The following is a 16,220-nucleotide window of genomic DNA, read 5'->3' on the forward strand; positions in this document are numbered from 1 at the left end:
AAAGCATTTTCACTACCCCAAAACTAAGTGGATGTCACTCTGCTGTACAGTTGGTTACAAGTGGCCTAAATGGGTCAATGTAATGGACGGTGTAAAATTTGAATTCAATGATATAAATCATTGTATACGAAAAACGATTCTGAATGAAGACTGCCTGTCAGCCTATAATATTACTAAGTAGGTATATTTTATGGTATTATTGTGATTAAAGTAATTCATTTTCGTATTAGGCTTTAGTAAATATCTACTTAAGTGGGTTAAATTAATTTTTGTCGAAAAAATTACATTTGAAAATGTCATTGTATACACTTATAAAATATATTAATATACTCAAAATTACAAAAATGTTTACAAATTTTAGTCAGTGCTTTGCTTCTCCTACCAACAACTTAGTGTTAAAGTGGTTATGAACTCGCCAATCACATCATTCACAAAGCACAAAGCTAGATTGTTCTCCTTCGAGACAGAGTATAGATGATATAATAATGGTACAAAATTAATGAACATTAAACAGCCAATGGCCCTCGGCCCCTCGCATATATGAAGCATATTATTCCTAATGAATAAAATGTACACAACAGAAAAGTAATTTTCTATTTTACAATAACTATTTTCTTTTTATTATACATAATTAATTATATTTGTAATTTTCAACAGGTATTTCTGTATGTATTCGTATTCCATGCATTGACTTAATTTCATCTTTTAAAACCTGAAACAAATAATATAAAAATTACTTTTTTTAATTAACGCCTATTGTAAATTGTTGCATTAAATGTATAAAGTTCAAAATATTTAAGAATTAAATAATAAATGTATAACTATATTGATGTGACACAATATTGAATATATTAAATACTATAATATTACAAACTTTTCAATTGGTTAATAATTTTATTTTGGTATAGAAAACAAGAGTTTTTAGTAAAAAAATGGAGGTTCCCATACCAAAAAAAATAAATATATTTTAAATTTCATCTAAGGAGGTTATCAATACCCAAAAAATTGTTACTATAATTAATTTGAATATTTGGAAAAGTATAGGTTTCTATATGATTATAAATTATAATTAATAACAGGCCCATAAACAGAATAGATAAGGAAGGGTCCAATCCCACAAAATATTTCAAAAACATTTTTTTGTTTTTCTTAACAAGGCTATTTATGGTTAATTTGAAATTTAATTTAGTTATAAACACACGCCTCCCTCTTAGAATTATTTTCTGTATACATGCTTGGTTTATAACTTATATCAGTAATAGTTAGGTATATACTTCGGTAATAAGTTGGTGCTGTTTTACCATACTCATTCCCTTGAATTCCGTCGTGGAAATAAATACTTCAAAAATTGCACCACAACCACCTAAAAATATTTTAAATAAGCTTATATAACTTAAATTTTAAATGTAAAATATTATTATAAAATAAATCGATTTCTTATAGGTAATTACGTAATTATTGATGGACAGATATTTAATAGTAAAATAGGTATTGCTTAGATTTAAAAAAAATACAAATGATTGAAACTGATAATACATCTTCTTTAAATCTTACATATCAGTAATCATATTAATACATACTAATATCCACGATGTAGAGAATCTCTTCTCTACATCGTGCTAATACCTATAATTATTCAAATATCAAAACATTTTTTGTTACCAAAAATGTGTATCACATGATATACTATAGGTAGGTAATTAATAAAAAAAAATAATTTATATTAATAACATAAGCACCTACACTATAATAAGAGAACATGAATGAAATCCTATTATAAATATATTATAGATATATTATATATTTATATGTAGAGCCTTAGATAAAGTAGACCGGCAAAATCGTAGCAAATTGTGGCAAAATGTAACGTGTAGGACAAGTTGTTTGTGGAAGAATGTGACTGGACCCCATTTACTATAATATTTATTGATTAAAGATTAAAAATTGAAATGATTAAACATAAAATATTGAAAAAGTAAGAACGAAATAATGTCAAATAGCCTAGGCTATTATTACTGTCCACAAACTGTGATATTCTGTGGACGTATTAATTCACCTTTTATCACTATACAATAAGTAGATAGTTAATTGCTATTATTTACAAAAGGTAAATATTGATAGGCTACCTAGAAAAAATAATATGCTACATTGCTACAACATACATTTTGCTGTGATGTTTTTTTAACAAGTTGTACAAATAAATTCACTGGTTGTAACAATTTAGTCGAACCTACTTTTAGTTTTTTAAAAAAATATCAATATTTTATTTTGAAGGTAAGTGATAAATAATAAATAATAAATACCTACGTAGTTTTATATTATCCATTAAACTGTCTGTGTTCTCATTCAGTATACAACCATTTATATTATATTATTATTATATAATTAATCTTTAGTTATTGACTATACTATTTTCTATTAGATATGGTCAATTGATATTCAACGATTTAAATACATTCTACAATGTGTCAACAGTATTGCTAGAAATTCCAAAATATTAGTGAAGTAATCAGTCAACATTAGCCAAAATCCAAAAATGGATGATATAAATATCACAGGGCTGGCTGTAAGTTTAATTTAAACAAGAATAATGAAGAACTAGTTGCGTATGCAAATATAAAATATAATTTATAAATAATTTTATCATACCTAGATTGAACCAGCGGAAAATGTCACAAGAATTTTGACCCGAGAAGAACAAATGAGGTATGCACATATTAACGTATTAATGTACAAATCATTGTAAATACAACTTTATGTGATGTATTTTAGTAATACACATCATCATATTTAATAAGTACTTACTTATTTGTGGTATTAACTACTTGCATCGTTGTGGACAAAAAGTATTAAAAAAATGTAACAATAAAGTATAAAATTTTAAAAATCTCAACAGTAACAACCAGTTAATGCAAATTACTTAAAAACAATTATTGAATTTGTCAACAGTATAATTTTAATTTTAAATTATATCTTAAATGTAATTAATAATTATCCATGAATAAAACAGCATAGGTACTTTTTCAGAGTTCAGATTAGTTGGGAAATAATATCTTAAAAGATATAAATTATTTAATACACATTTTTTTTTGTTTTAGTGTATAAAGAATTCTTATGTTTTAATATGTAAGATTATTATTTTAATTCATTATGTAATATTTTAATTCTTAGAGAAGAGCATAGAAAATTACACGAATTGCATAAAGGCCACGAGTCAATGCATGCTGAGATGTTGATAATTTTAATGATTACCATGATTGTTGCACAAATAGTGTTATTAGAATGGAAAAGAAGACATTTTAAATCATTTCAAGTAATTTGTATTTTTAACATTGATATTATGTTCTCTTGTGCTAACTGATTAATTTTTTAGGTTGTGACATCTTTAGCTTTATGGTTGATACCATTTATAATGTCCATTCGTATGTCATATTGGAGATTTATTGTATTTTGGACATTATTTTCATTGATCACAGGACTAGTCGTACGAAAAGCTTTAGAAAAACCGTTACAAGGATCAACACCTAGGTATGTTGTTTATGCCTGTCACGGGGCGCCCTTTAAAAATCAGTGCAGTTAGTGCAAAAAAATAATAACGTTAACATCACTCCCTAAGTTACCAATCTTCATTGAATTGAAAACAAATTAACTAAAATCAGAATTATGAATACTTTTATTTTACATTCTTGAATACGTAGTTAAGATAATAATTTTGGTTATATATTTATTAAATTTTGATACAAAAATTTTGATTTCAAAACGATCTTACGAAGTTTTCAACCATTGCCCCATTACAATCATTGTGGGCGCCCTTGGATTGTCATATTTATCGCTAAGGCGAGCACTTATATAAAATAATACATCATGTTGTATATAGTGTGATGGCATAAATGTTATCCAGATTGGTGTACAAATGGTTCTATTTCATCTACAAACTAACTTATGTACTTGGTATTGTTGGATACTTTATCATGGTTGCTGCATTCTTTGGAGTCAGTGTTGTATTCAATGTTAACCCAGCTATATGGATGGATTATGGATTGATAATTATGTACTATGGGTTGTATTTTGGTGTCTTAGGACAAGATATTGCTGAGATATGTGCATCTAAAATGGCTGCACACTTGGGAGTAAGAATTTAAAATTTATAAAATAAACCGTTCAAAAACATAACACCTATACTTTGTATAAAATATTTAATTTCTTTAAAGCACTTTGCTAAAAAATATTTTGCCAAGAAATGCACATCATTAATCAACTCATAAATATCTCATCCATGCTCAGGTTATAAAACTTTAACAATTAATGACAAAGATAGTCAGTCAATTATTAGTTTATCAATTTTTTTCTAATATTAAAACATTTAATGAGTAAATAGTTTTAGACAGTTGATAAATCACCTCACTCGCCAGTATTATTATATATTTATTGTTGTATTAATATTATTAGTATTATACGCCTCAAGGAATGCCAACTAGAAGTTTGGATAAAAATATTTGTGCTGTCTGTGGTAACAAATTATTAGTGAATGCTGGCGAAGAAGGTATAATTGAATCTACTTTCCAATTAACATGTGATCATACGTAAGTTTTTTAAAAATTATTTTAAAATGTTTAGATTTGTATTTAAAATAAAATTATAATCAAAATATTATATTTTTACATTTTATAGATTTCATGAATTTTGCATTCGAGGATGGTGTATCGTTGGTAAAAAACAGACATGTCCGTATTGTAAGGAAAAAGTTGATTTGAAAAGAATGTTCCGTAATCCGTATCCTTTTTATTTTAAAGATATCTAAGTTGAAATATTTTGAGAAAAAAAAGTATATTTAGTATAAGATAAATTTATTAAAACTGAACATGTAAATTTATTTACAACATTATCATCTAAGGAAACATATAGGTACATTAGTTTTCTCATTGTCTGTGAATTAACATCATAAAAAGTATATATTTTTAATAGAATGATAACAGTTTATAGATAGTGTATCATTAAAAGGAAAACTAATTGTGATGAAGCATTTATATATTTTAAATAATTAATCTGTAATAAATAATGATTTATTCGTTTTCAGTTTCCTGTATGATTATATATAAACAACTGAGTTAAGCTTCAAAAAATTAAAAATACTTCCATTACATTATATAATCGCCACTGTTACACAATTTGGTTGCTTTATGATCATTAATTATTTATCAATATTCATTAAATAATCTTATTTGTGCAAAACAGTTATCAACAGTGAAGATCGATCAGTAGTTGCATCTTAGTATCTTACCCACAAACTTATTAACAATTTAATTTATCTTTACATTTTAAGGCCATATTATTCAATGATACTAATGATTTAAATTTTACAATCAGTATAATATTTATGTTTTCAATGTAGGCAGGTTGATATAGATTTAAAGCCATAATTTGTATGATGCACTAAGTGTAATTATCCAAGCAATTAAAAATTAACAATAAATAATAAATTTATGAAGAAAATATACAATTATTTTAATATTATGTTCATTTGAAATAGATGGTACCTATATTTTGATTGTAATTTTCAATTATTATTTTGATAAATGATAATTTACTTATCATGTAAATGTTTAAATGTGCGGTACCTACATTTTAATATAATAATATGTACTTTTCCTTAACTATTTAATTGTTCAGATGGGAAAAACCTCATGTTTTGTATGGTCAACTATTGGATTGGTTACGTTGGTTTGTGGCTTGGGGACCAATTATAATGAGTATTATACAATTTATAAATTATATTCTTGGACTGAAATAGTTCCATATTTTACAATAAACATGAAATTACAATTTTTTTGATTACATGGTATTTTAATTGTGTACACCTATAACCTATTCACAGAGCCACAAAGGCATCCCTGGACTTTGATTTTTGTAATGGTGGAAGAGAATCTTTCCACTTTGAAAATGTGTTCTTTAAAATATTCAAAATTATAATAGGTATTTAAAAATAATAGTTTCAACATTGCAACAATATGTATTAAATGTTATTAGAATTTCAATGTTCTGAACTTTTCTGAACTGGATTTTAATGAACAAAACTTAACTTTTATCACTCAGTTGTCCACTATCCCAGTGGCATAACTGGATAAAAATCTGGGGGGGGCATAATAATAGTCACGAATAATGCGATTATTGCAATAACAGTAACACTGACAAATGACAATACCTACGTCAACATAAAATTATTCAACAGGAGAAACCTAAAATAAATATAAACTTTTATAGAATAATTTGAGGAAAAAAATATTTTAATATTATAATATTATGTTAACAGTCCTGTTAAGAATACTTTTTAAATGTGGATTATTTGGAGGGGCAAAATGATAGTTTTGCACAAACAATTATGCATATGTATTATTAAAATTTAAAATTGTCCGTAAACAGCTCAAAAGAAGTCAAAATATTTTGAAAATTTTATCAAGTATAGGAATTGATAAAATAAACATATGCGGTGTACATTTCAAGTATCTACAGTTATTCATTTTTAATATTACAACAAAATAAGAAAATTGCTACCTGTGAAATCAAGAGAATATCCAATGTAAATATTTCAACTTCAAATGCTCATAAAAATGTAATTTTATGAATTTCTAAGTTCTAGTTGTGATTTTCAACTGCCATTGTAACTATAGGTGTATTACCTAAGAGTCTTGTATTACATTTTACAGCTTTCTATCCCAACGAATAAAATGTGATTGACATTTATAGAAATAAAAACTAAAAAAATTGAAAACTAAAAATGTCTGTTTGAGACATCTCAAAACAAGTCAAAATATTATGATGTATAGTAAATGACAATATAAAAATTCAGTAAAAATGTCATATATCTACTTTATATGTACGTCATCATTTTTAGGGTTACATATTATATAGTAGGTACCTAACTTGTAAGGTCCTAAGGCCTAAGCAAAATGTTTTCATTGAAGATACCTCACCAAGTTGGTTAGGCACGTCATTGAGTTTTCTACTTTTATATATTATAAACATTTAGCTCGGATAATATTATATTATATTAAATAATAATAAATGTATACCGAATATTAGTACTTAAACAGGGATTAATACTTAATTAGGGATTCCTAACCACTTTCACTTGTGGGCCTATTTGGCCCTTTTATATATTTTTACGACACACACTTGGAAATAAATATATATTTTTTATTTTTTTTAATTTATGTATAGTGCAACATTTATCTGAATAAAAATCAATAAACGTAAATAACCAATAACCAAAATCTTCAAATGCATGTAAAATTTTATTATGAAATATATTATTTAACACAGCTGTTCTCAAACATAGAGGGTCACGGCCCAATAATTGTGGGTAACCAATAATGTTAAATGGGTCGGCAAAAAATGTTTACTTACTTTAATATATAATATTTTCATTTTTGAGTCTGGATATACCAGATACCTGTATGAAATAGTTTTATAATTAATAAATGAAACCGTTTTCGTAAATACTTTTTCCTGAAAAACAAAATGAATATAAATTTATCACTTTGAACGTTTTTTTTTTTTGAACGAGGACAGAGGTAGGTACCATAAAACGTTCACAATTTTAATAATAATTGGTATATTAAAAAAAATGCTAGTCAAAAACTTATCCAGTTTAATCGTTTAATGCAACAGCTAATTAAAACACATATATGTATTTTGTTGAAATTAAAAATTAAAATATTAAATTATTTCCTTCCATCTCATGATATTTGATTGAACCATTGTGGATTCTTAATCCGTTTTACCTTGTAAAAACATGAATTATAATTATTAAATGAGAGCCAACTACTAGAATTATCGTCAGATAAATTATTTGAACAATCTTTTAAAACTAAAAAGTTTGAATTTTATATGTATCTTTAAGGAATGAATATCTTGACCTTTACGAAGAAACATTAAAAAAATTAGTTCCTTCTGCAACAACTTAGGTACTTAATACCTATTTATGCGAATCCGGATTTTCAACATTAACTACTATACAATCAAAACAAAATCAAGAAATAAACTTAATGTCGAACCCACGATGCGTGTTTCACTTACCAATTCTATAGAAGCACACATTGATTTATTGGTGAAGCAGCATCAAGCCCAAGGAAGTCATTAAATTTAAATTTTTATTCTATTTTAGAATAAAAATTATGTACGATAAAATTATTAAGTGAAATGTAGTTTATTTTTAAATATAATGTAATTAATATTATAATATGACCTGTTATTGACATAAGTAATATATATAAGTAAAAAAAATATATTAAGAGTACCCAGTATAGTTATTTTTTATTCCCCCTTTGAACATTATTTGTAAAAAAGTGAAAAATTGGGTAAATATCTTAGGTCGCTAATATACACTAAGGTTAAGAACCGCTGATTTAACACAGTACGTAAAAAATAAAAAGACAGCAAGACGTCCCAAATGGCACACGTGAAGAAACTCGCGACACAGCGGATGGGAATCATTGGATTAAGTAAATATAATCTTTAGTTAACTGATATAAAAATTAATTTTTTTCCAAAAATTATGTTTTGTAACGACTTAAATTTTATTATTATGTGAAATAAACATTTTCTATAACGTTTGTGTTTGTTTTTCTGAAACAATGAGTGCCTTATTACGTTAAACGGATCACCGTGTATTATATAGGCAAGTCGTAAGTACCTAACCTAACTATATATTACATTTACATCTTAAAAATATCAATGGCGTTGAATGTCACATACTATCTAAACATCGCGGTGGAGGGTATTTCGTATTTCGCATAAAACCGTAAATTATTATGAGGGGGGGGGGGGGGCAATAACTTCATGAGAAAAAAAATGTGTTTGGTTCGTAAAACAACTCTATATAATATGCAATGTGACGGATGTATGTTTCCTATGTTTCCACTGCACGTGGACGGTAGGTCCGATCGCTGCACGTGTAGGTATAAAATATATGTTTAATAGGTATATGGTATATATATATATATATGTGTGTAATGTAGTGTGTGTATAGGTACTGCGTAAACGCTAATACATTAATATTATTTTGTATAAATATAAACATTATGTCATCTATAATAGTATATCTGTATATACATACATACATGCATTGAATATAAATATATATATATGCAATGTGATAGATATTATGGTAATAATATATGAGAGCTTATGCAAGGGCTGAGATAATTAACGTTTCCGCGAACCACCGCCGTATTTATAATATAATATTATGCTCGAGTGACACACGAGTTTCGACACGACACCTCTGGAGGGCAATTTTTTTTTTTTTTTTTGACAAATTACCCCAACACCAAGGGTGGTCAACTGGGTCACACTCACACGTCCGTCGCACCCGCCTTCCGGGCAACACACGCACCCTTCTCGATAAAAACAACAACGTTTACGCTCATATTAACATCTTATGTGTTATGTGTATACACTATTATTATTATATTAGCTGTTCGGGTTTGTTATTTATTATTATTTGCGATATATTACGTATAATTTATATATATGTCGATATTACACATTTACACTTAATGCGTTCCAGCCCCGTGTGTGCGTGTCCATGTGTGCAGCGTGATGTGTGAATAATGAACATATCCTGGTACCTACGACGTGAGTATGCCTATATACGTAAAACGATAATGTACTTATATATTATGACTATATAATCGTGTATCGAGTCTGCACAACAGCCGTATATAGCAGGGGCATGTTTAGAAACGTCTTGTGAGGGTTGTTACCCCCCCCCCCTTAAAATTGTTAAATCATATCAAAATGTTCGTTAATAAATTATTTTCAGATAAAATCGATCTAGAACTAATTATCAATACCTTATTCAAAAAAACTAAAAAAGAATTCTGGATACGCCACAGCGCACAGGTAAAAGCGTTGAATAAAATATATGTTATAGGTACCTATATTATTTATTTATTCATACAAATTCAATAATTAACCAAAAGAGGACTAAATAGTTTTTATGAGCATATATGAAGTTAGAATTTTGACAAAACTCGTCAAAATCACGAGAATTCGCAAATTATTTTGAGTTGAAAATTCGTAGCAAATTTTCTTTTCATATTTAAGATATGAAAATTGAATACAAATTTTCTCATAAGTTTGTCTAACCCCCAAAAAAATGTATACCGGAAAGTCAAATCAAATTGTCATGAGTGTTTTTGCGACATTGGATATTCACTCAATTTATCATGGAACGGTTTTCTTATTTTGATGTAATTCCAAAACAAATAACTGTAGATTCTTTAAATTTACACTAAATGTAAAACCGCTTATGGAGGTGAGTAAAATTTATCTTTTTGGTTTTCACTATTGATTTGTAAAAACTGTTTTTAGGGCCCTCCGGAATATTTTGCCCTGGGCCTAAAGTTTAGTTATACACCTTTCAAATCTCCCATTTAAATAGGTAGGTGGTAAATATGGTAATAATTAATTACCTATATAAAAAAAAAACACCATACAAGACACAAAAGCACGGAGATTAATACGCGATGGCGAGGTGTGTGCAGAAGCAAAGGCCACTGGCATGGGCGCAAACAGTGTTTGGGATTTGAGGGGGAGGGGGCTAAAGCCTTACTTTGAAATTTTTGGGAGGCTTAACACCTAAAGCCCCCCCCCCCCTATTTGCGCCAATGGCCACTGGTCTCATCCATACGTTCTCGAGGGCGGACGAGTGCGATCGCTGGCACGTTTGCTAGGGGGTGACGACCATCGTGACGGCGGGGGCTAGGTCCCACCGCGACGGCCGCGGGAGCGACTATGGACGACGATTGACGGCGAGCGGCTACTGTGTGCGATATCATGCGCGTCGACAATGCGCAGGCGCTGAAGACGACTGTTGTGACGGCGACGACGGAGACACCAAAGCACCGAGCGAGCGCAGACAGCTATTTGGTGTTGCGGAATCGTCGGCGACTGGAGGCGGAATTATACCACTGGCCGAAAAGTGGAAAGGATCGGTCATCGGTGGACCACGCCGCAACGCACCGTGGTCCTGATTCCCTCCGTGATTTTAGCCGTGGAGTTCCGATACTCGGCCGACGGGATGACCGCAGGCCACAGATATATACTATATATTATTATAGTATATTATACCTATATCTGTGCCCCAGGCCGAGTTTATTAATTTACATATATATTTTGTCGTGTTCATTTTTTTTTACGATTCAGGATATATTTTTCAACATTTACTAGGTTGAAATCGAATGTTTACACCACATTTTTATACTATAAGTTATAATCATTTATAATTATTTATAAGTGCACTCGTGTAGGTAGTTATAACACAAGAGCATTGAAAAAATGTGTTTCCTATTGGTAATATATTATCGGCATCATTTTTTTATAATGTTCCTGTCAGATCTATGTTCTACCAAGTTGGTACCAACTGTAAACATAATATTATATAGAAAAATAAACAATAATGTTTCACTTTTTAAGTGGTTTCAATATTTAATTATTTTACCATACAGTAGCCGTAGTTTTTTATAATATATACCAAGATATATACCTAGGTAATGTATTAATATACAGCTTCTTGGTAAACCTTCAAATTTAATAATAATTTCTATTGAGTATTTAATATGTATATTGGTTTTCATTATTAATAGTTAACACTTAACGGTTAGTCGTCATTTGTCAGCTGTCAGTTATTGTTACTATCGTTACAAGCGTTATAAAGACGAACTATCAAATTTGTTATAGCTACGAAAATATAGTTTTCTTATGTAAACAATGAACTGTCAATAATTTAAATATTCAATTTAATTGACAATATAAGGTTGATAAGATTAGTTAAAAACAAGTTAATTAAATTATTTAAGAACGTTTTTATTTTATCTATTTTTAGTTAAAAAGTGCCTACTGCTTACTTTTAATTTATATATTATATATATTTTTTTAAATTAGGTATTAATATAATTACTAATTAGGTATTCAACTATTATTTATTTATTTTGAATACCTACTTAGGTAATACTGGCATTCTATTTTTTGAGTGCCAGTTAGTTGGGAAAAAAAAATCGCGAAATACAAACAGTGAAATTAAAAATGGTGAAATACTGAAATCTTTTAACAATGGAAACAATAATAGCGGAAATTGGATATTCTTCTCGTAAATATACAATAATAATAATAATAATAATAATAACATAATCATTTTAAGAAAATGGTGTGTGTAGCCCGGTGTAGGATAAGGGAAGTATACTACCTATAGTTGATCACGTAAAATTATATATTGTGGTAATTTTTTATGCTTATAAAATATAAAGTAAAAAACAATTAAAGGGAGCCAGCCAATTTCAGATCCCATATATCGTCTGAAGCTTGGTAGCACGTCAGGGTTTCGTATTATACGATAGACTATTATAGTACTATGTAATCTATGAATCTATATATCTATAATCCATATACCTAAAACCAACTCGTAACATAACCTAACCTAATATATACTGAATACTTGCACCCACTGTTTAGTACTCTACCTAGGTTCACACAAATAAACGCTATAAATTTCAAGAAAAGGCGGCCAAATATATGCCATGGACGTGAATTAAATTTTTTTTAACTAATAAATTGTTCCGATCCATGCGACCATTATTGTATTGGACGTCTGCCACATACTTGCGACCGTTTTTGACGTTCCACTAAGTTGTAATATATGGTTCAGGAATGCGAATTGAAAGGTATCCGCGCTATTCCTGCTCGGCCGTTGTTCTATTTGGCCTGGCGTATCCAAGTCGTGTCACGACGCGGTTAAAGTGTAAGAAATATTTTCATTTTTTTTGTATCCATTTAAATTTTAAATTGTACCCACAAGTGAAAATTCGGCAATATTGTGGGCCGGAAGCCCCGAATTCATTTTATTTTGTTGATCGAGGCGTGCAAATAAATTTGAAAGGTCGCGGTCCGCTTGTACATAATACGTGTATCGCGTATATTTATACAACTTTAATCAGAGTATAATTAATATATAATAATATTCATGTTATAAATCACACTTCGTTTGTGCAAACGCGGTTTTGCTAAATTAATTTGAAAATTAACATGTTAAAATTAAAAACGAATCATGTAGTGTATACATCGTATATACGACGCATTACGATGTGATAAAATGTTTAATATGTTATGTAGTTTTTACATTTAAGAGTACCAGCTATACCTATAGGTACCTACTGAACACATTTTTCTAAGTCTTACCTACACACGTAGAATAAAGTTAAACCTCTCTCCGTATTTCACTCATTATGATTGCATTATTACAAAAAATAATATGTGTGCAATAAATAATAACTATCATATGTGTTTTGTCAGAAACATTTTTTGATAGGTATTTTTTATTATTAAGAAAGTTATTGAGTGATAGAACGGAGAGCGATGTAAGTTTAGCTGTAAGTTTAATACGCTGCACCACGCCAGTGTAAGACGATGCGCCTTATACTGGCGTGCATTGTAAATCTATTTTTATGTAAAATAACAAAACAAATTAAGTTGTAAGCTCTATCTGAAAAATATCTCATTCTCATAACTATACAACTTTGCACAAAAACATAAACAATATATTATTGTAAAACGTTTGACTTAATATTTAGTTTAATAAATAATAAAAGTAATAACATCTAGTATATAATATGTATACCTCACGGGCTACATTAATACATAATAGAATATATAACTGAATAACTGATATACTTACTAATCGTAATTACCTACTATAAATGTTCAATCTTGTATACACAATATAGTATATACATATTATTTGTAAAATATTTAAATAACTAAGCAATTTGGTACAATTAAAAGAAGTCAAATGTTTGTATAGGCACCTACTTATTTTTGGACATTTACTTTTTAATTACACACTTTTATGTCAAATGACAACCAATTTGTATATTTTGTCGTTATGATATGAATCACTTTTGGTTAAAATTATATATATTTTTCAACAGTTCAAGTTTCGAGAAATTATATAAAACAGCATAATTTCCAAAATATGGTAATACTATATCAACTATGTAAATAATTTTTTCATGTGCATAGTATACTCAGTATTTATAGCAAATGCTAACACCGTAAAAATATTTAATTCAAGTTCATAGAAGTTTAAAGTTGCTTCATATGTGTCATTTTAACAAAAAGAAAAAGAAAAATGGTATATAAATAATTACAAATATTTTTAGTTTTGGTTTTTTTTTTAAAATTAAAACAGTATAGGTATTTAGGTATTTAAAAACTTTATATCATTCTCGAGATAGCCGGAAACGATACATTTTCTAGATAGTATAGTCTTAGTGTTCATCTGGGATAGAGCCCAATGTCTTCTGAGCGTCTTCTTTTTTGTATAGGTCCATTATATTATGTGTTAAAACGGCATATGTGCTACTGGCCATAGCAGACAAATATTTTTCTTAATTTTGTAATTTTTCTTAAAAGGGCACTTCTGTTACACATGTTGTGTTCTCTTAATACAAATCACAAAATGAAAAATGTTTTATCTCTGAGATGGTTTTCTGACCATCTGCCCAAATGCCCAAATGCCGTTTTAACATATATGCATCATGCATGGACCTATACTGCACAAAGAATAGAAAACCAAAATAAAATGTTTTAACGACAAATGCAACATGTGACCTTTTCATGAAAACCTATATGCATATGTAGGTAAGGCTGAGACACGATTGAACATAAAACGCCTTTTTTTGCGACACGATTGAGCCAAATTGTCGGCGTATCAAAGGAAATCGGAATACAAAAGAAAACCTACACGATTGAGCATAAAAAACTCTGCAACGTTACCATTTTCCATTTTAAGCTATATTATACAAAAATATTTATTTAAATAATTATAATAATTCAAAATATAACATATCAAAAAAAATAACACGATTTCATAGTCAATAAAATAGTGAAATTTCAGAAATCTGTTTGATAATAATAATAATAATAATAGTTATGAAAATAATAAAATCAAAATATGGTACGAATTAAAAAAAAATACTGCATGGTTTATAAGTCAAGAATACTATAGAGTATGGGTGATCGAACACTGATATTATTTCTATAGTAATTTTGGAATTGTATCTCAATTTATTATCTAATATCTTATATTTTCTCCCAATTTTAAATGTTTAAAACGTCGGAAATTTATTGCTCCGGAACTAATTTATTAATCGATAAAGCTGGGCTCAGCTCACGGTTCGCGTCTGGTATGATAATAATTGGTGTAATAATACGTGTAAATAATAATTCAAAATTTCGGCCACGTGAATGTGGCAACATCGCATAAAATATTCTATGCTCAATCGTTTTATACTCAAACGTGCTTTACCGGTAGGAAATAGATATATGATTATATAATATATACATATATTTTTTTTTTATTGAGCTTAAACCCGGCAACTATGGCCATTAGCTGGATATACATATTATTATTATTGTGCTTCTAGGGTCGGTCTAGGGCTACACAATAATGACCGCAGTATATAATGTACTGTATGTCTGCACATATATGAGGCTCACCCACGTCGATGATAGCCGGCCAAACTATATATATATATAGTATATACAATTATAAACACATATAATATTATAATTCACTCAAAGTCAATAAAATATCGAACAGACATAAAATATACACACTGCAGTAAGAACAAAACTCGAATCAAACACAGTAAGATTGTAACTATTATAAGAGTATTATACAATGTATATTATAATATCATACTTACATGTAAGCAGTGGCGCCGAAGTCCAACGTTTTTACCTATGACATTGGACACGTGCACATAAAATGTTGACATCCACCTATTTCTTATAATTACCTTGCCATACACCAATTATTATAGTTTATATGTTGTCTATTAGACAAATTTTCATAAAATAACTATAGTATGACAAAGGTGACCGCCTGCCTACTAAAATCACCTATGACAATTGTCATAGGTATAAATATATATTTTGGCGCCACTGCATGTAGGTATAGTATACGAGAGTACTATACCTACAAAACGTTTGTAGTGGAGCGAGTGCACGTTATAATAATATAAGTGGCCAACGAAAATTTTAAGCAAATATATAGGTTAGACGTGTTATAATTTTATATTGCATTTTACGTGTACACGTCCAAGCAAACGCATATTATAACATCACTCAATGATTATTTTAATACATCACACAGAAACCTA

General features: G+C 28.7%; 1 protein-coding gene across 1 annotated transcript; it reads left to right on the forward strand.

Moving 5' to 3' along the window:
• The first annotated feature begins 1,951 nt into the window (after positions 1-1,951).
• Positions 1,952-5,835, forward strand: LOC132940947 (E3 ubiquitin ligase RNF121). Its single transcript, XM_061008754.1, has 9 exons — positions 1,952-2,274; positions 2,423-2,566; positions 2,654-2,706; positions 3,172-3,313; positions 3,374-3,528; positions 3,902-4,130; positions 4,450-4,583; positions 4,672-4,773; positions 5,671-5,835. Exons 2-9 carry the CDS (start codon positions 2,537-2,539, stop codon positions 5,789-5,791), a joined length of 966 nt encoding a protein of 321 aa, XP_060864737.1. The 5' UTR covers positions 1,952-2,274; positions 2,423-2,536; the 3' UTR covers positions 5,792-5,835.
• The last annotated feature ends 10,385 nt before the right edge of the window (positions 5,836-16,220 follow it).

The sequence above is a fragment of the Metopolophium dirhodum genome, chromosome 3 (assembly GCF_019925205.1).
Source record: "Metopolophium dirhodum isolate CAU chromosome 3, ASM1992520v1, whole genome shotgun sequence".
Classification (NCBI taxonomy): domain Eukaryota; kingdom Metazoa; phylum Arthropoda; class Insecta; order Hemiptera; family Aphididae; genus Metopolophium; species Metopolophium dirhodum.